This window comes from Bos javanicus, chromosome 1 (assembly GCF_032452875.1).
Source record: "Bos javanicus breed banteng chromosome 1, ARS-OSU_banteng_1.0, whole genome shotgun sequence".
Taxonomy (NCBI): Eukaryota; Metazoa; Chordata; class Mammalia; order Artiodactyla; family Bovidae; genus Bos; species Bos javanicus.
Window position 1 is genome coordinate 3114164 of NC_083868.1, and position 21914 is coordinate 3136077.

At 37.0% G+C, this 21914-nt stretch overlaps 1 protein-coding gene across 1 annotated transcript in view; it reads left to right on the forward strand.

The window, feature by feature from the left end:
- The window catches only part of PAXBP1 (PAX3 and PAX7 binding protein 1), a 33008-nt gene that overhangs the window by 6939 nt on the left and 4155 nt on the right, over positions 1-21914 (forward strand). Inside the window, exons 4-16 of the mRNA XM_061417060.1 lie at positions 1384-1605; positions 2479-2582; positions 3136-3353; positions 3867-4056; positions 7646-7769; positions 11230-11329; positions 11416-11531; positions 13423-13622; positions 14697-14841; positions 15500-15621; positions 16358-16434; positions 16807-16873; positions 20901-21047. Coding sequence (XP_061273044.1) covers positions 1384-1605; positions 2479-2582; positions 3136-3353; positions 3867-4056; positions 7646-7769; positions 11230-11329; positions 11416-11531; positions 13423-13622; positions 14697-14841; positions 15500-15621; positions 16358-16434; positions 16807-16873; positions 20901-21047 — 1832 coding nt within the window. The remainder of the gene's footprint in view (positions 1-1383; positions 1606-2478; positions 2583-3135; positions 3354-3866; positions 4057-7645; positions 7770-11229; positions 11330-11415; positions 11532-13422; positions 13623-14696; positions 14842-15499; positions 15622-16357; positions 16435-16806; positions 16874-20900; positions 21048-21914) is intronic.

Here is a 21914-nt window from a genome sequence, read left to right on the forward strand (position 1 = left end):
AAGTTCTCAAGTTCATCTCAGACAGGTAGTTTTATTATCAAAACAAATGAGGGGTTCAGGTAAACGGATAAATAGTACAAAAGTCCTTTTTTTTAAAATGTATTTCAGATTAAGATTTTAACTTTTTCAAGAACTGCTACCAAAAGCAAAACTGCTGCTAGCTTTATATTCAGGGTTTTTTTTTTTACATTTTAATGGAAATAGTTTGCAGATCTATTCACTGGCTAATCAGCTTTTGAATAAGTACTTAGTCACCAGATTTAAATTATGAAGAGTAAGCATTTAACTCATTATAAAATTTAAAAATGCTTACTCTGTGGGAACGCCTTAGAGCTTTCACTGCTGTGACCAAGGTTTGATCACTGGTCTGAAAACTTCCACAAGCCGTGCAACACAGCCAAGAAACTGATAATAATTTTTTTAAAAAGTCAAAATGTTTGCTCTGGGTTTGTAAAGTTGTGAAAAATTACATACATAGATCTAATAGCATTCTGATTGGTACAGTCTTTATGGGAAGCTGTTTGACATTATGAATCAGGAGATTTCAGATGTGCTTACTTTTTGACCTGTAATTCCATAGCTGTAAATGTATCTGATGGAAATAATGTTTTTATTGTAGCATTAACTGCAATGAGAAACATTTAGAAAAAATGTTTAGTAAGAGAGGAATAGCTTAGTAAGTTAAGTTACGGTGCATTTACATGATGAGATATCCCATAGCTACTTAAATAACAAATTAGAAAAGTAGCAAGGCGTTAATTTTTACTGTAGGTAAAAGTGTTAATTTGATTATGTAGTAGATTATGCTTTATCTATTGAATGTTGTAAACCACTAAAAATTGTTTATGCAAAACAACATGGAAAAGCTTCTATTTTAATATGAAGAAAAATTAGACACAGGATTATATATTCAATGTGTTTTCTGGTGAACTGAAAACTATTTGCAGGTGAAATACACTCTAAATCTAATAGTGTGTTTTAGGGTTGTAAGAGTGTAGATCCCTTTTTTGTTTTTGTTCTCCAGTTTAGTAATCAATATGACTTTATTACTTTTGTTTAGTTCTTAAAAATGAAAAATAAAAACCATTAAAATAAAACTGTTTTCATGAATTTTCCCCTCCCTGCCTTCCTGTATATATTGCCATTGTATATATTTTGTTTCCTTAGCTTCTTTCAGTTTCTGTTTAAACTAAGTTAAAAAAATAAATCAGTCGTACAGCAGGCAGAGTTTGGGGAGAGGGGCGGGGATGCCAGCAAGGGATGTTAGAACATCATTTATGCACGGCTGTCTTGGAGAGATTCTTTTATCTTTCATAGTTTCAAGAAAATAGAACCTTTCTTCCTAATATGGCATGGGTTCTAATCCTTACTGTTTGTTTCCAGGAGAAATTCCAGATGCAGCTTTTATACATGCGGCAAGGAAAAAGCGTCAGATGGCCCGGGAATTGGGAGATTTCACTCCTCATGATAGTGAGCCTGGGAAAGGCCGCCTTGTTAGAGAAGATGAGAACGATGCCAGCGATGATGAAGATGATGATGAGAAACGCCGCATAGTTTTTTCTGTGAAAGAAAAGTCACAGAGACAGAAAATTGCAGAGGAAATAGGTAACTTTATTTAGTGCAGTAGTAAGCTTGTTGTTACTAAATTTTATTTGATACTACAATCAAGTAAAATGTATCACCTTTATTTAAACTATGTTTAATGTTGAAGATTCCCTCATAGCTCAGTTGGTAAAGAACTTGCCTGCAATGCAGGAGAGCCTGGTTCGATTCCTGGGTCAGGAAGATTCCCCTGGGGAAGGGATAGGCCACCCACTCCAGTATTCTTGGGCTTCCCTGGTGGCTCAGTTGGTAAAGGATCCATCTGCAATGCAGGAGACCTGAGTAAAGTTCCTGGGTTGGGACAACGATCCCTTGGAGAAGGGAAAGGCCACCCACTCCAGTATTCTGGCCTGGAGAATTCCATGGCTCATGGGGTTGCAAAGTGTCGGAGACGACTGAGCGACTTTCACTTCACTTTCAATGTTGGAGAACTGTTCTTGCTTGGATATTAAGTGTCTTACTGGAATTTTGGGGGAAGTGTAGCATGATTTTGATAGCTAATGTTTACTGAGGACTGTGTGACGGGTATTGTGCTAAGCACCCAACATGTTATAAATAGATTTAATTGTCTCTTCATTCTGAGGAGGCATTAGGTTTCATTCTTCTCTTTGTTGAATTGATGTCAAACTAACAGAGGTTAGGAAGCCTGTCTAAGGTTTTAACTGTTAAATTGATACTGCCTCTTGCTTAAGGAATAACTGTGTATTAAGACAAGTAAAGCAAAAGAGTCAGATATGAGACAGATCATAACAGACACTTTAATTTTAGTAAAGTTGAGTTCATGCCAATATTCTTGCTTGATTTTGTGAAATATCAGGGTAGCATCTCTTCCCTTGCTGCTTTTTGGACTTATTTTCTCCCTGCTTATGGCCATAGGTATCGAGGGGAGTGATGATGACGCTCTGGTAACTGGGGAGCAGGATGAAGAGCTCAGCCGATGGGAACAGGAGCAGATAAGGAAAGGAATCAATATCCCGCAGGTGAGAGCTAAACAGCTAAGCTTCAAACCTGAAAAAGTGAATTAAGATTTCTAGCCTGTTTTATTGAAATGAAAAAACATATTGCCAAAAAAAAAAGCTGTCCACTGTATAGATTAAATGTTTCTTTCTTGCACAACTGTTTTTTTCCTGACTTTAAAAATTATTTTGTAGAAGATGGATTTCTTAGTAGTGCAAAAATCTTTAACTGTAGATGAAAAATATCTTCCAAAGTAGTTATAACAACTTGTTCTATAGAAGTAAGTAGTTCAATGGAAATGTCATACAAAGTTTCTGTTAGTGTTTTGACACAATTTAACGTCCCTACTAACTCAAAATCTCTTCATTATTGTTTTCCTGAAAGTTATTGGAAATGAATCCAGTAATCCCATAAGAGAAATTTCATCCAGCCCTACTTTTGATTTTGAGAAGCTCTGCAATTACTTACTTTAATTACATACTGTTTAAAAAAATGGGTTTATTATTTTCTGTTAGTTTTTTATTCTTTTTGTAGTTTTAGCTACTGGTTTTAATATATATCCCATTTCTCATCTAGGTTCAAGCAAGTCAGCCCACGGAAGTGAACATGTACTACCAGAACACCTACCAGACAATGCCTTATGGTTCATCCTATGGCATTCCGTATAGTTATTCAGCCTATGGATCATCCGATGCCAAATCTCAAAAAACAGATAATACAGTCCCTTTCAAAACTCCCAGTAATGAGATGACTCCCGTTACTATTGATTTGGTAAAGAAACAGCTTAAAGACAGGTAGGGCAGATCAACTTCTTAAAGACCTGTCTTCTAGCTTTCCATTCCCTCAGGCAACATGTAGTCTGGGGTAGCAGATACAGAATATCGGCAAAGAAGATTGACTGGCCTATCTTCAAAATCTAACCAGAAGATGACTTCATACTTTGTTCTGCTACCTACTTGGATTCCTTCTGTGGAAGCCTCGAAGTTTTTTTTTTAAATACCACTCCATGATCTGGTTGAAGACAATTCTCAGTTTTCTCCTCTTGGACTCTGAAAAAAGTGTAGTCAGGATATGGGGGGAAAGGCAAAACAGTGAGATTTTGGTTAGCCCACCAAATAACTTTATATAAGAAGTCTGTAGACTGCCATTTTCTTGAGCAAAACAGGAGTACAGATGAAAAGATCTACTCCAAGCATTTTTATATTCTAATAGCGGAACGAAATGCATTATTATAAATATTGCAAGTGTCCTGACAGCATAGACTTCCAGATGTAAATGTGTGATATTTATCCTTTTCTGTTCTTAAGGTTGGACTCCATGAAAGAACTGCACAAAACAAACCGACAGCAGCACGAGAAACACCTGCAAAGCCGCGCGGACTCCACCAGGGCCATTGAGAGATTAGAAGGGTCTTCTGGGGGTATTGGTGAACGGTATAAATTTTTGCAAGAAATGCGAGGGTATGTCCAAGACTTGCTTGAGTGTTTCAGTGAAAAGGTAAGAATGCAAAAATATTAATCTCTTTGAATAAGGCAAAACCTAGGGAGGTCTAGATTTCTGTATTTCTCAGAGAATATCCACTGACTTTAGCTTTAGAAGTGATGAAAAGTCATGCTTCATTTTCTCCACTTCATTAGCAGCATTCTGTCTTGGGGGCAATTTAGTTAGTGCCTTTGTTGAAAACTAAAAAGATAAATCAAAGCACATTTAAAGACTTTGGCAGATCCTGCCATAACTTAATGATGGATTACCAGCCTGTCCTGGGTTATTAGAATATAAGGGACTCACTGATGAAATTTTCTTTCTTATGGTTCAGATCTAAGCTTATCTTTAAACTGTTTGTATAGGTAATTCCAAATATGTATAGCATAAAGTTGTAAAATTTTATTAGTTTTTATTTTTTACCCTAGATAAAGTTGATTGCCATTGCTAGTAATAGTTTTCATCTGAATAAGCCTATGCTTTATCCATTTCAGAAACCATTCATTGACCATAATTTGTTTTAAGGTCTCATTTCCGAGTTTTTTTCTTTTTGGTATGATAGTCAATTGGCAGTTATTTGCGTTCTGTTGTACCATTTGTTTGCATTTTTTGTTACCTGCACACACAATTCTCTTTCAAGCAACTTTTAATTGATTTTTCTTTAAGACAGATCTATTGTTTGATGCACTGGTTAAAAAAGGCATTCGTGGACTTCACAGCCTTGTCTTTAAAAAGAATTAAACTCATAGTACTTTTGAGTATCCTGTCTCTAAACTTTCATGGGATACAGGATTAGAAGGCACATTCTCTCTTATCCTTGGCCATATGAATTAGCATAGGATTTGTAGGCATATAGTATGTTTAAATGAGTATTTTAACTTTTTATTATCTCTTGATCAGTATCTTAAGGCCAAAGACTGGCTAAAGAACGGTGCCAAACTGTGTCTTCCTAATGAGTCTTAGTGATTCCAGCCAGTCTGGTCAGATCCATGAAGTCTTCTCTGGAGGATTTGTGTTCTTGTCCTGATCATCTGATTTCTGGAGAAGCAGCTACATTGTGGGCTGTAATTGCCCGTGTGGCAGGTCTGTGGCTTAGGGTGATAAGTACCAGGGTGAGAAGGAAACGTAAGTTCGACTGTGTGCAGAGGAGCTGAGTTAAGCGGGAAAGTGGACAGAAATGTCAGAGCTGGCGGTGTGTCCTACTAACAAAGCCCTTGTGAACCCAGGGGGCATGGTGGTGGGAGCTGGCCCAGTAAGCTTTTGTGACTAGAGAAAGGATCTTTGTCTTAAACCATACTGTGTAAGTAAAATTTGTCCCTGTGGAGTTTTTCTTGGAAATATCTTGGTCTTTGCTTTGCAACTTAATTGAGTAAACTTAAACACTGTGATTGCAAACTGAGCTCTTAAAAAATATTGACAGTAATACGATCAACTAGATTGTACCACTCTTGAGTTAGAGACTAGTAGAATATCTAGTTCATATTGTTTTCAGTTGCTTATTATCTTGAAAACATTTAGTAGTATGCTTTCTCTCTCCTGGTTACTCTGTTCCTAGGGAAGTATACCTCAGACTATGCTGAGGTTTTTACAGAGTCACTTAGGTAAATGTTTTTGAAGCAGATCTTAAACCATATCTGTTATATAGTGGCTACATTTTAATTAAAAGAGAAGTAGGTAATTCCCTTTTGAAGATAACTTTATTTCGTTTTGACATTTCCATATCCATTTGATTTTACGGAGCCTGCTGCTGAGTTAATAATGTCATAAATTGTCATTCTGGAAATACTGTGTCAGGGTAAGACCATAAAAAGATAAGCTTTCTTTTGTTTTTTTCTCTTTCATTATAAAGGTTTAAGTGATTTCAAGCTTAGATTTTTATTTTTGCAGATTATTTTAACTTTCCATTGTTTTGTTTTCCTGGAGTCGTCTTCCTTCTTGTGTTCTTTGCCTTAAATTTGGTCTTGAAATAATGGTAGTCAGTAGCAGTTTTGAGTTTGGAGAGGGTAAAGAAATTGTCACAGTGCACTCTTGTAATAAATCATAAATCAATATTGTTAAGAAACATGAAAGAGAGGTGAAAATGTGCTTTAGGACTTTTATTCTCAGAATTTTCTCAGGGCTTTGTTAAAAGGCATTTTAATTACCTAAACAAAAATTACATTATCAGAATTTTAACTGTAAATTGGATAATTAAGGCTCTGCCTGATGCAGCCTCAGGCATCTAGCTCTTGGCAGTAAGAAGAGTGTTAATAGCCTCCAGGACTAAAGGAGTGCATGCAGGCACATAGGTTCATTCGTCCTTAGTCCTGTACGGTTTGCAAAAAAATGAGGGGTGGGTGAGTGTAAGTCACAACAATATGGCAATAATTGCTTGGAAAATGGATTATGCTTAATCTTCAAGTTAGAGTCTGTGGGCTCAGCTGATATCATCAAGGTCTGGGGATGCTGCTGCCCATGCTGTAGCATATGAAAGAATGAAATAACTGCATCAGTTTGACCTTTCTGTGAACATTTGTTGCTTTTGCAATGGAATCATTCAAGTGTATGAAATTGCTTTTATTCCACCTGCTTCTTTTTATTTTCCATTTGCAGTCTGTTCAGTTCAGGAAGCTGCTATAACACTTGGTGCCAGTGTTGCCCAACTCTAAATAGTGTGTTTTTTTATTCGCACTAACCATCAGGAAACTAGAATTTCTGGTTTCCTCAGGTATGTCTAGTGGTTGTTAGTGTTTTGTGAAAGTTTCATAGCATTTGATTATATAGCATAAGGTATTTATAAAAAGAGAATGTTTTCTGGTTTTTCCTTTTAAGTTAGGTCTCATTCCATAAGCTTTTTGTATTCTGTATGAACCAATTGAATGTTTAGCTGTGGCTGTTAACCTGGAAAAATCTGTTGACTTTGTAAAGCAACAATTTATGCAAGCAATTTTATTTAAAAATATGGAAAAAATTAAATATTTGATGGGAACAGAAGAACTTTCTGAGTTTCAAATAGATTGATTTTTAGACAGGTTAATGATAGCTAGAAATTTTATTCACTTTATTAATATAAATGAATGCAGTTCACATTTTAAATGTGTAATAAAGCCACAAAGTAGTATAACATTACTGTAAAGTACTTGGTCCTTGTGAACGAGAGCAATTGAAATGTCCAAAATTGGGCAGTTAGCAAACTCTTTACCTACTCAGAGCCGTTTTTTTGGTCTTACACAGCAATATTAGTTTATTTTAAGCTACAAAAATTGCAAGGTAGATCATGCTGCTAGAACACTAAAAATGGATTCACGTACTTTAAAAGAAAAGCACTAAAATTTCTGACATTTCTTTACTCACTCTCTTTACTATTGTTAAAGTGTTTAAGTTTCCTAACTAAACTTTTGCTCCAACAACTAGGCACTGGACATTATAGTTCCATATACGGAATAAAAGAAGAAGTGTTACTTCCCAGACGTCGTAGAACTGAATTACTATTTGTATTTCATTGGAAATTCATGATTATTCTGTCCAGAGGGTACTCCTTCAGAAATCCGGAAATAATATGGAACCCTCAAATAAATAAGCATCTGAGGAGTTTGGTGTTACGGAGTGTGTTGTATTTTTACAGGTGCCACTGATTAATGAACTTGAATCAGCAATACATCAGCTGTACAAACAGCGAGCTTCCCGCCTTGTCCAAAGACGACAAGATGATATTAAAGATGAATCTTCGGAGTTTTCAAGCCATTCAAGTCAGTCCATCTTGAAGGTTTTTATTATTCATTAAACAACCTTGTTTACTTAGTACATCCTAATTGAAACGTAGACATCTCAGGGCATTTTTTTTTTTTTTTAAAGAAACAAATTTCCTTGCTCTTATGTCAGGTAGATCTAAAATTATTAATGGCATGTGCTTGGATTGTGTTTAAGAAAATATAGCTTCACAAAGGAGTGCAAATCATGTACTAATATTCTGTCTTATTCTTCTTTGGGCATATTTTTTCATTCTTCAAAGTATAGTAAGGACATCATCAGTATTTTATCTTAAAACCAGTATCTACTTGTCCCTAAGTGATATTTTTTCCCCCATTTTAACATCAATATAAACGCTAACACAAATGCTGTTGTTGATCATAAGGTTTTGAGTTAGGGATTGGGAAATTTTGGATGGGAGAGAGGGTTTTATTACATAACAAATGATACAATTCCAAGATTAGGGGAGTTTTGAGCTTCACCCCTTGCATAAAGCAAAATTTTTTGTATTGAAATTTTTTTTTTTTTTCCTGTTTTGCCTTATATAACTAGGTTTTTTATTTTGGGGGTTTTTTTTTAGTAAGTCAGTTGATGCCAACACTTCTTGAAATTATAGTCTAAAAATCTGGAAATTTTAAATTTATATTCCTTTCATTGTGATGTGGGTTATGGAAAACCAAAATGAATTAGAAACCTCTTAATAAGAGTTTAGCTGAAACTCTTTAACCAGACATATTAAAAAACATTTTAATTCCACTTTTTCATTGCCCTCTATATTCTTGAGTACTGTAATAGGAATTTTCCTATGTTGGATTTCTCCTGGCTTTTTTTGTCATCTCTTTGGTCCCTGTGTCAGCAGTTCTTAAATGGATGTATACATCAGAATTACCCATGATATTAATTTAAAATGCAGATTTCTTGGTCCTGTCTCCAGAAATTCTTGCCAGGTCTTGGATCGTGTCCAGTAGTCTGCATGTTAAACAGCCACTCCAGGTGTTCCAAGTGCAAAGTGCCCTGTTCTCATTCTTTCTGAAAACAATGCTTTGTCATATAGTGTGTCCTCTAAATTAGAGAGACATTGAATCCCTGGAAAGCATTCTCCTGTGTGCCGAGTGGGTTTTGGAGCATCATAAAGAGACGGTGACATGGCCCTCAGATGAGTCAGACTCAGTGTAAGCCATGTGAATGGCTTTGACCTTCTGTTTTTGCCATACACATTTAAATTTGGATTAGTGCCATTTGGGGCACCTAAATAACTAATGCATGCCTCTCAAATCACTTTTGATCCAGACAGAACCAGATTTCTGGGGCAGATTACAGGTAATCATCATATCTATGATGGGAAGTAATTTCCTTTTAAGTTAAATGGTTGTGTGAGCTGTGCATTTCATCAAATACCTTTTCCTAGCTATAATCTGTTCTTTATAATTTGGAGGTATTTACTTACATGGGATTCAGAGTAAGGGTTGAATGATGGGTGTTAATTATCAATAGATTGACAGTTGGAAAGAAATGAAAGGTAATGAGAAAGTGAAAAGTATTGTCCTAAAGGGAGTATTCATTATTGCCAAAGATTTGAGGAAGATTGCATGGGATACTGAATTATCGATTTCTTTTTCTGATATCTTTTTTTTAAAGAAACAAAAATACAGCCTGAAATTCTTCTGTTTAGATTTGCAAGTGCTTTACCACAGTTACTGCATATAGTTCTTACAGAAAGAAGGAAGCTATCAGTTGAGTTGTCTGCTCTGTCTCTTTCAATATATATTTTAAAAAGTCTCTAAATATAAACATTTTAAGTATTATACTAAGTTAACATAATTTTCTTTAGAGTACTTCTTTAATGATGGCTGCCTCTTAAAGAGGCAGGAATCATTTCTGTAGTTTGAGACTTTTTAGCTAATTTATCTGTGATATGTAGTGGAGTCCCAGTTGAGGTAAAGCCGGGGCATCTTGTTTATTAAGCAGTAAAAGAGTCAACTTTTTTTTTTAATTTATTTATTTTAATTAGAGGCTAATTACAATATTGTATTGGTTTTGCCATACATCAGCATGAATCCGCCACGGGTGTACACAGAAGAAGTAGGATCTAGGGTAGTTAGGATACACTGAAGTAGACACCAGCGCTTTTTTTGGTTTTATTTTCCCTGTTGCTGTGCCACGTCTTTGGTATCGGGAAAAAACTTCAGTTGATGTCTTTCATTTTTCACATCATTCCGCCCCCCTACCCCCCACACACCCTCTGGGGTTTTTGCTTCCCATTACTATCCTGCGTATTACAGGATGTCTCCATAGTGTCGAACTTGAATGTAGAAATAGAGCATCACAGAGAGATGTTTCCCCCATTTCTGCTTCTACCCTAGGCAAGAGAGTCTCCAGGATTCTTCTCTGGACAAAGAGAGTGGGTCCAGAGAAAAGACCATGAGACACTATTATCTGGGGGCCCCAAGAAAAGGTTGACTTTTACCCAGTGATCTGATGGAGACGCCTCTGTTAGACAGCTCCCACCTGCATCCACGAAATTTCCAGTCTCATTCCTGTGTAGTTAATGATCATCGGAGACCAACACAAGCAGTAGGACCAAAGAGACTGAGGACACACATGCAGGTGGCAGGAGAAAATTTAAAACATAATTGCTGTCCTTGGGAGATGGCAGAAGAGACCCTACATGTAGCACAAGTAGAAGACGCTATAAAAAAGAAATATTCTAAGAAGAATAGCCATACCTTGGAAACTAAAAAATGGTAACTGATATATAAATATAAATAGGAATGTCGAAAGCTAAGTTAGAAAATTTGTCTTAGAAATTAAAAAGAGAGAGAGATGGAAAAAGGGAAAAAAAGAAATAAGGGAATTGTGCTTTGAAAGTAGCGGTTGAGAAAGCACAACTTGGTCCTATTCAGATAGGATTTTTAGTCTATATTGTTGATTCTGCCCTTGTTTTTTAAAATAGTAATAGAGAATAAATTTCTGCAAAGAAAAATTAGAACAAAATAGAATAAATCATTAAATTACTACAACAAAGATGTTTTTTCATACTTCCTACTTAGCAATCACTCTTTGCTATCATTTCATATCATTCAACAATATGATGCTTAAGTTCATTCCTAAAAAAGTAATGTATTATTTTTCCCTTTACACAAATAACTTAGGTTTTTAACTTACTTTGTCATCATGATAGCATAAACTGGTTTTGTTACTTAGACATAAGAACAGGGATTCAGCCAGTTTGCATTGGGGTAGTGTTGTCAGACTCTCTATTTCTCTGCTCCTTTTTGTGGAAACATGGATTAATATTGAGATTTGCTCTAAATTAGCAAACTATCTGGTTTATCAGTTATTGCAGAATCCCACTGTTGAGATTAGAAAGCAGTCTGTCATTATGGCTTATTCTGTGCAAACTCTTTCCTCAAGATTGTTGGAGGAAGGCTTTTAATTTTAACCATTGTTGTTTTCCAGATAAAGCTCTGATGGCACCAAATCTTGACTCCTTTGGACGAGATCGGGCACTGTATCAAGAACATGCCAAACGTCGGATTGCAGAACGGGAGGCCAGGAGGTAATCTCCAGATGCTTGCTGTTGGTCGGATTGTGAAGGGAGGAGTCTCCTTTACCTGGTTTGGAAACTCACTGCTTGTTATTTAGGACTCGTCGTAGACAAGCCAGAGAGCAGACTGGTAAGATGGCAGATCACCTTGAAGGCCTTTCCAGTGATGATGAAGAAACTTCTACGGATATCACAAATTTCAATCTGGAAAAAGGTTAGACTTTTATTTGGAAGTGAAATTCATTGTCATTGTGCTTTCTGCTTGGCTGTAGTTGTTACCATGAAATAATGTGAGGTTTTGTGGCCTCTGCTTTAGAACTTGGCACTTGTTGCTTGCTTGCACCTGTTTTTACCTGTTTTTATTACTGAATAGCGTGATGAATTCTCGCAATTAGTGGTAACACTTTGTTGTGGGGTTTACTTAGTTATTTGCATTATAAATAATATTACTCTTCAGAATCGTAGAATTTTAAAAGTGACAGGAGAATGTTTCAGATCCCAAGGGCCACCCTAATGCAGCCTGTCTGGTCTAGAAAGGTAAAGGTTGGCAGTAGGGAGCCCTTCTCAGCCCCAAAGGGAGTTCCTGATTTGGGGAGTCCTGAATCATTCAACCACGGGGAATAGTTAGCACTGTTACATGAAGGCGTTTCCAGAAGGAACCCCAAGTAAAAGTCTTTATTTCCCACCATTGGCTGCAGTTATCTGTCATTTATTAACTTTGGAACATAGTTGGATAAGCTTATTTTGTTTCTCCCACTTTTTTATAGTGAACATTTCTAAACATACAGGAAATTGGAAAGAATAGCACAGTGATCACCGTCTACCTGTCACCCAAATCCAGCAGTTCTTTCCATCAGTTGGCCAAGTTTGTTTCGGATATGTGTGTGTTTCGCTGAACCATTTGAAATTAACTTACAGACATCATGGCACTTGCCTCTAAAAACTTTAACATATTTAATGTCTCCCCCCTGAAAAAGGATGCTTTTCTACCTTATTGTAACACTATTACCACCCTTGAGAAAAATTAACTGAAACTTCTTAGTATCATATCTGTATTCAGTACTTCCCAAATTCTCAGGACTGTTTTTGTGGGTTGCTCTGTGTTTTCCAAACCTGGATCCACACAAGGCTTCTGCATTGCACTTGATCATTGCACCTTTTTAATCTAGAATTAATGAATATCATGAGTACCTTATAATACACACACTCCTACTATTTGTTCAAGGCATTTGCTTTCTGAAGGCCATTTGTCTTATAAAATGTCCTACATTCTAAATTTGTTTCCTCGTGGTATTAACTTGTTCCTCCAGTCACTGTATTTCTTGTAAACTGGAATTTAAGTCTGGAGTCTTAATTAGATTCAGGTTAAACCTTTTTGGTGAGAATACTTCATACAAGATGCTCTTTCTTAATATATAATAGTAGATGGCAAATGTTAGGCTGCCTTCTATAAGTAGTGTTTAGGTGGATCTTAAGAAGTAGATTGTCATGACTAGGTCTCTTCATTATAAAGAGTCCACTGTTCAGAGTCATATAGAGCATCAAATAACTTCACTCAAAGATCCTAGCATCCATTGCAGATTCTTATCTGTTAGTTATTGTAGTCACCAAGCAACTTTGGAAGAACAGATATGATTGGTTATTGATGATCACGCACATCTGTTATTTAAATGGTGATCTGTGGGCTGAAGAGCTGGATACAGAGTTTGTATTTTATGCAATTACTCACACTTACTGTTCCATGGTAACTGAAATTTGAACTGAGTTTTGGGGAACGGGTGTTATTTAGACTATGGTAGCAGATAATGGTACATATTAGAACTATGCAGAATGGCAACTGCCTGCACTGTAGTTTGTGTGATAGACATTTGGAGGCTAAGTTTATCTCTGTTTCCTTTCCTTTAAGTTTCAGTTGATAATTCATTTCAGTCGCTCAGTCTTGTCCAACTTTTTGTGACCCCATGGACCGTTCCTTTGTTAATGAGCCTATCTTATTACTTACTCAGGCTACAGATAAAATGCTGAAAATAATTGAACTGTGTTTTTTCTACTGCATACTAAGTTAACATTTCTCTGTGGGGTTTCTTTGTTTTTGTTGGTTTTAGATCGCATTTCAAAAGAGTCTAGCAAAGTTTTTGAAGATGTCCTTGAAAGTTTCTATTCAATCGATTGTATTAAATCCCAGTTTGAAGCCTGGCGTTCAAAATACTACACATCCTATAAGCATGCCTACATCGGCCTTTGTTTGCCAAAGCTGCTCAACCCCCTCATAAGGCTGCAGCTTCTCACCTGGACTCCGCTTGAGGTGAGTGTCTTCTCTCACTGTTGGAAGGCAGGATACCATGATGCTTGGGGAAGAGATGAAGCTTGAATAAAGTATTTTTCCCAGGAGGTACCTCATGCTCAGGGCTATAAGTGATACAGAGTATCACTGGGTGTAATCTTACCAATCTTTCCTTTTATGTTCTGTCCCTTTTTAAGAGCACCATCTATTGCTTCTCAATTTGTATACAGTATCTTTCTCAACTAAAATTACAAGTGTTGACATGGAAATAGGAACATGAATGAATAAGAACTTGGTCCTTTGATCCCAGAAAACTGTAGAACGTCATGGGAAAGCTCAGTGAAGAAGATGTGAAGTGGGGCCCTGAACTAAGTCAGTAGTGATGGAAATCAGGAGGATGAGATTTAAGAGGTGCAATCAGTAGAAACTGTTTGCCTGTTACCTAAGGGAGGTAATTGTCTAGGTAATTGTTGAATTGTGTATGTACATCTAGTGGTCATGTTTTAGATAACAGTTTTGTAAGTTAGCAACATACGGGTGGAGCCGTGGGCAGGAATGAGATGGGCTGGGTTGAGCATGTAAACTATACCAAAAAGAAGGCTGAGGTGGAAGCCCTGGAAACAACAGGAGAAAAACATGAGCTCTGGGGACTCTTGGGCTCCTGGCTCCTGCTTGCCCAGCCCCCGTGGCGCTGTGTGTCCCAGTGCACAGCAGAGGCTCACGGCGCGGTGGTGCGCCCCTGCAAGCTCTCCATCTTCACAGCTCCTCCCTCTGTCCCGCAGCCGCCAGCTGTCTCAGCCTCCCTGAGCTGCCTTTCTGGCTCCTGACTCAGCAGCACTGCTCTGCTTGGGGGTTCCCTACCCTGCTCTGCTCTCCTGACCAGGAGTCACCTCCTTTGACTGCCTTCTTTCAGGGGCCATAGCCCTGTGCTGCCTCTGCTGGTCCATTGTCTAAGAATAGATGTTTCCTATATTTAGTGTCGCATATTTAGTTTATGGCTGAAGGCTGAATCCAGTTCCAGTTACTCTCTTTGTGGCTAGAAGCAGAACTAGCCACTGTTTTAAATGTTTGGGTAACCTTTTAAATATTTTCTAGGCAAAATGTCGTGACTTTGAGAACATGCTGTGGTTTGAATCTTTGCTGTTTTATGGTTGTGAAGAGCGAGAGCAAGAAAAGGACGATGTCGATGTCGCACTGTTGCCTACCATTGTTGAAAAGGTGATTCTTCCTAAACTAACAGGTATAGATTACGGAATTGAACATTCACACGCATTGGGTTTTTCATATCTATTGTTAGGAGTTTTTAATCAGAGCATATATTCTCATAGAAATTACATTATTAATAATGAAGTTACAATCAGACCCAGAGATGGCTAAAGGGTACCTGTCTCTTACCTTGGGACTTTGAAGACCACCTTGGGGAGGGCCTGGAATTGGGGGCAGTAGGGAGATTTTAGACTCTTAAGGACTGCCTGAACAAAACTGAATACATAGTTTTGGGAACAATATGCATTTTTCCAGGGAGCAGTTTCATTTCTTTCATCAATTTCTCACAAAAGTTTAGAAATCATTGACCTAGGGAGCTGTTTAAAATATGAAAAAAGTTTAGGTTCAGTTAGAGATTCTTGACACTGGGACAGAATCTCCTGGGATATAAAAATCCCCAATCTTTATTTTCACCAAGAAGCAGAAAATAATAGGAATCTGTGTCTCCTCTTCACCTTTGCCTAATTGTCAACATTTCTGTGGTTAATTGGACAAAGACAACTGAAGCTCATGCTCTAGAGGAAGAGTCACGATTGGCATTTCTAAATGGAGAACTGCTTGACATCAGAGTTACGTCAGCTGCAGTTTACGTCTATATCTCAGTACTTTCTACCTTTTTTTTTCCTTAATAGTGATTGCTGAAAATATGTGGGACCCCTTTTCTACAACACAGACTTCAAGAATGGTTGGAATTACTTTAAAATTAATAAATGGATATCCTTCAGTGGTGAATGCAGAAAATAAAAATACACAGGTAATTTAGTTATTATTTATGAAAAGTTTAAAAATTTTTATGTATCTTCTCTCCCTTTGAAAACGAGCAAGTTGAGAAAACGAGTGGGTTATAGTCAGAAAATCTGATCCCACTTGAGGTATCTGGTCCTTTATATAGAAAATCTGAGATAGTGGTTTTTAATTTTAAAAGAGTCTAGATAGCTTCTTATCTATACTGTTTTCATCCTTCTCACCGCCCCATCCCCATTCACAATCAGACATCCCTTAAAGAACTTAATTTTGGGGGAGGGAAAGAAAAGCAGAAAAGTACTGGGATGTGTACCAATTGATAATTTAAATCCCGAAACATGTAATAGCATGTAAAACAATCAGGTGTTGTTATTGCATAATTAGTTTCCAAACTTTAAATTGCTGCTGCCCCCACTGAACTTTCTTACAAGCAATATAGACATAGGAAAGTACTCTTTATCATTGTTTTACTTTCTGACCTCATTTTGAGAAGAACCAGACTTACAGGTCTGATTTTAAACCTTTATATAGTAGATTAAGGGGCTGGAAGATTTCTAAATGACTTTATTACTTGGTAATTGATGAGGCGTGAACTAAGAAGAAAGACCTTTGGTGAGAAAGTAAATTTGAGCTGTTCACTCAAAATTGAATACTCAATTAGGTGCTTTGGAATGTGGCTTAGTTTTATTTCCTAAACTTTTACCATAACCCTTATTATAACGCATGATCTATTTTTAACTCTTCAGGTATACCTAAAAGCACTTCTATTGAGAATGAGGAGAACTTTAGATGATGATGTATTCATGCCCTTGTATCCCAAAAAGTGAGTTATTCCTAAAAATGTTAAAGATGATAATATTCTCTATTGTTTTTCAGAGAAAGCTTCTTAAATTTTGGGAAAACTAAGCGTAGTTTGTAATGTAAACTTTACCTAAGTAGTCTAAACGTGTAGCCCAGATTGAGGAGCTCATTGTGGAAACCGCTTCCCTTAAGCAGAATAAAACAAATAGCGCTCCGTTATCTCAGAATACATAGCCATTACCTTTTAAAATTACTGTCTTCTGGAATACAATTGAAAATCAGAAAAATTCATTGCTTCCTTTGTTCACCTCTTACTTAACAGAAATCTTCTAGAAATAAGATGGAACTTAACGCACAACTTTTGATCATGATGTGTTTCTCTTTTTTTCCTTAGTGTCTTGGAAAATAAAAATTCTGGGCCTTACTTGTTTTTTCAACGACAGTTTTGGTCTTCAGTTAAGGTAAGTGTCTACAAGCTATCTGAAAGCTTTGGGTTTTGTTTGACTTTCATACAGTATATTTCCAAAAAGTATTTTAATATTTGGTTAAGTAACTTCATAGGTTTGATGTTTCCAGAGGAGAAAATGAATTCTGAGTCCCAATAAGGTCCAGACTACCCAACAAAATGCCTTACTAAACCACAGTTGATTTATTCAGCAAATAGAGTACCAGGTACTCTTCTAAGTTGGGGGAATATAGCACTGAATAAGATAGAAGTAGAGCCATCATGGTGTTTATAACCCAGCACAATTGACTAGAGCAAATAAGTAACCTCAGGTAGGAGGAGTTTTGAAAAAAGAAATTCAGAGTTGTATTAGAGCATATGACAAGGGGCATAGAAGATTCCCATCCATCCTGAGAAGTGATATTTAGGTTGTTAGTTGGCCCTGAGGTGAGGGAGAGAAAGATATACTAGAACTGAGAGAAGTCCAGGGTGGCTAGAGTTAGGGAAGAGATAAGCAATCCAGATGATACAGAAGCTATAATTTACGTGGAAACATTATAGGAGACTCCTCTAATCAAGATTATAACCCAAATCCCCCAATTCCTAAGACCTTTTTATTGTCTTATAGTTTTCTTTGTAAGAATGTCTTAGGAATGGAATTATATACTAGTTAGCCTTTTGAATCTGGGTGCATTCATGTAACATAATGCATTCATGATTTAGTGTTATTTTATGTTCATTCCTGTCTTCAAATGGTGAATACAGCATTTAAAAATTTTTTATTGAAATATAGTTGACTTGACAGTGTTGTATAGTAGAGTGATTCAGTTATACTGAATCATATCCTTTCTCAGATTCTTCTGGATATACCATTTTTTGGTGCATTTTTTTATCCATTAGATAGTTTACAGTTTGGAGTAATTATGAATAAACCTGTCAGCATACAGGTTTTTCTGGGTATATAAGTTTTTATTTCTGTTTGATAAATATCTAGATTATTAGGTAAATATCTGAAAGCTGTTTTCTAAACCAACAGTATTAGTGTTCTATTTCTTTCTCACACACCTCAGTATCTTTCAGGGTTTTTATTTTTTAAGCCATTCTCCAAGTGTATGTTCAGGTCTTGTTAAGGTTTGTGTTTCCCTAATGACTGATGATGCTGAGCATGTTTTCATGTGCTTACTTACCATCTGTATGTGGCTCAGATGGTAAAGAAACTGCCTGCAGTGCAGGAGATCCAGGTTTGATCCCTGGGTCAGGAAGATCCTCTGGAGAAGGGCATAGCAACCCACTCCAGTATTCTTGCCTGGAGTACTCCAAGGACAGAGGAGCCTGGTGGGTGACAACCCATGGGGTTGCAAAGAGTTGGACACAACTGAGCAACTAACACTCATGTTCTTTAGTGAAGTGTCTTTGCAAATCTTTGGCCCATTTTTAAAAATTGGGTTTTCTTACTATTGAGCTTTGAGTTTTGTATTCTTGATACAAATACTTCACATACATGATTTGCAAACTTTTTCCCCTGAGTCTGTAGCTTGTCTTCATTCTCTCAGAAGTTCTTCATTCTGATGAAGTCCAGTTACTACTTTACCCTGTTATGGATTGTGCTTTACATGTCACATCTGAAAAATCTTTGTGTAACACAAGGCCACTAAGTTTTTCTCTAGCCTTTCTTCTAGATATTTCATGGCTAAGCTCTACATTTAAGTCCGTGATCCATTTTGAGTTAATCTTTATATATGGCATGAGGCCTGGTTGTTCAGGTTCATTTGCCCCAGCACACTTTGTTGAAAAGATGATCTTTTATTAAATTCATTTGCTTTTGAAAATCATCTGCCCTTATATGGGTCGTGGAAGGGTTTTTAAGTAGGGAGGTGACTTGCAAAATATTGCCATTTTTTAGATATTGCAGTTGCTGTGTGGAGATAATGGTTTGAAGTAGGTAAAGATGGTAATAATGAAAATGGGAATTAGTACTTACCACATATTTACTGTGTTCCAAGCGCTGTACCACACTCTTTATTCAGATTATATTCTCTTGAATCCTCACAACAGTCCTGTGAGCTTAACTCCACTGATGGGACAGTGGGGTGCGGAATCACCTACCCAGGCTTACTCCTTTGTTAACTGGTAGAGATGGGAGTCTCCTTCAGGCCAGTCTGACTCTTCAGCAGTTATTCTCAACTGCGGTTCTGGGAACAAACACTTAGGTCCTGGTGCCCTCAGACCTCTATCGTGTATGTATCTGGAATGGTATTAGTTTGTCCCATCCTTGGGAAAACTAAAGAGTTACGCAGATCATTTTCTGTAGGATTGAGTTCTGTCACAGACCCTGCTTGAGAAGAGCTGTCCCTGAGCCATAAAGAGATGACGGCAGCCTCCGTTAGGGGCATGGCAGCGGGGACCGAGAGAAGGGACAGCAGGGGTGGGGGCGGGGTGAGACAGCTTGAGGGAGAGGCTGGGAGTGACATGTCGGCTGTGGCCTGCTTGATTTGTTGGATAATGTTGTATTTCCTAGGATGAGAGATACTGAGAACATAGAAGTATTTATGGTAGAATGCGTGGGGGCTTTTGGGTATTGAGCTTAAGTAGCTTCCAGTGTCCTGGTTCATGAGGTCTGGTAAACATGCAAGTCTTACAGGTTAGTCTCTCAGTGGTGTCTGACTCTGCGACCCCATGGACTGTACCCTGCCAGGCTCCTCTGTCCATGGGATTTTCCAGGCAAGAATACTGGAGTGGGTTTCCATTTCCTTCTCCAGGGGATTTTCCTAATCCAGGGATTGAACCCAAGTCTCCCGCATTACAGGTGGATTCTTTGCCAATGAGCCACCAGGGAAGCATGCAATATGGTAGTCGGAAAGAAAATTTCCATCTTTTGGCATAGTCATAGGACTATGACGTTTTTCATGATTTTCAAGGGCGGACATTTATCTAAGAATAATCACTTCTCTGCCAGTACTTGTTATGATGGAAACTGTTCTTACCTGCATTGTCCACTACAGTAACTACTAACTCTGTGTGGCTATTTAAAGTTTAGTACATCTCAGTCATTCTAGGAAATATTCAGGCCCTTCAAAACTGCTTCTTAGTGCTTGGGCAAGACATGGTCCATGGTATTTCATAAGGTGTTTTAGTGTGTAAGTAATTTACTTTGTATGTACTTAATTTAATCGCTTTACATTGCCTCTCAGTACTTTTCTTCCCTTCTCAAAAAAACAAACTTGTAGTAACAGAGATCTGATTTGTGGTTGCAACAGGTGGGGTTCAGTTCATTTCATTTAGTCGAGTCCGACTCTTTGCGACCCCATGGACTGCAGCACACCAGGCCTCCCTGTCCATCACCAACTCCTGGAGTTTAACTCAAACTCATGTCCATTGAGTCGGTGATGCCATTCAACCATCTTATCTCTGTTGTCCCCTTCTTCTGCCGTCAATCTTTCCCAGCATCAGGGTCTTTTCCAATGAGTCAGCTGTTTGCATCAGGTGGCCAAAGTATTGGAGCTTCAGCATCAGTTCCTCCACTGAATATTCAGGACTGATTTCCTTTAGGATGGACTGGTTGGATCTCCTTGCAGTCCAAGGGATTCTCAAGAGTCTTCTTCAACACCACAGTTCAAAAGCATCAATTCTTTGGTGCTCAGCTTTCTTTATAGTCCAACTCTCACATCCATACATGACTGCTGGAAAAACCATAGCCTTGACTAGATGGGCCTTTGTTGGCAAAGTAATGTCTTTGCTTTTTAATATGCTGTCTAAATGGGGAGATGGGGTAAAGTAATCAAAAGATACAAACATCCAGGATGTAAAGTTCAACATGATGACTGTAATTAACTATAGTGTACTGTGTATTTGAAAATTGCTAAGAGAATAGAAAAAAGATGTGTAACTCTGTGAAGAGAGGGATGTTAACTAAACTTGTGGTAATCATTTCACAATATATATTTTAACTATCACTATATGTTTAAATTGTTAAACTTGTGCAATGTTACATGTCAATTATATCTCACTGGAACTGGGAAAAATAATTTTTCTCTTCTTTCTAGCTCTTAGGGAATTTTCTTCAATGGTATGGCATTTTCTCAAACAAAACTCTTCAGGAATTATCAATAGACGGTTTATTAAATAGATACATTCTCATGGCTTTTCAGAATTCAGAATATGGAGATGACAGCATCAAAAAAGCCCAAAATGTGAGTTAAATGACACATATTGTAGTTTTTAAAGCATATACGTTAAGATGAATTGTTTTGTTTGAAGAGATTTGAGGAATTTATGAAAACCCCTTTGATTATTGAATTTGCTGTAATGTTGACAGTCAGCTTGCCTCCCAGGTGGTCCCAAATCCCCTTAGCATTTTTTATGTAAAAATTTGTGCTGTTGTATGTCTATGTTTATCCTTCTATCCATCTATCTATATCAATATTTATTTTTGTAGGTACTAATAAAAGTTTTAACTTGGAGATAGTTTTATAACAGTTGAATGAATACTATTCTAAGTGTTACTAAAGAAATGGTTTCTTTTCTCATTTAAGAAGTAATTTTAGTTAATTTTGTTTCACTTTATATACATGAGTTTACTTTATATGCATGTGTTATATACACAATTTTGATAGTTTTTTAATTTTTAAACAATAATACAATTAAATTCTGCAAGTACAGTATAGCTTTTTGACCTGTACCATGTCAGAGTAATTCTCTGACTTACTCCCTCACCATCAAATATTTTTGTGTCTTGTTTCCTGTAAACATAGATTTTGTTGTATATTACAGTATAAACATCAACATTAGGAAATTACATTTATATATTGTCACCTAATTCTTAGGGCTCTTTTCAAGTTTTATCAGCTGTCTCAATAATATCCAAAGAAATTGGCAAAAGAAATTTCCAGATCATCCTTTGCATTCAGTTGTCATTTGAAGGTTTCCTTGACCTTCATACCTTGATACCCCTGAAAATGATAGGCCAGTTTTTTGTAGAATGTCCTTCAGTTTGGGTTTTTCTGATATTCTCTCATGGCTATATTCACATTTTGCATCTTTGGCAAGAATTGTCCTAG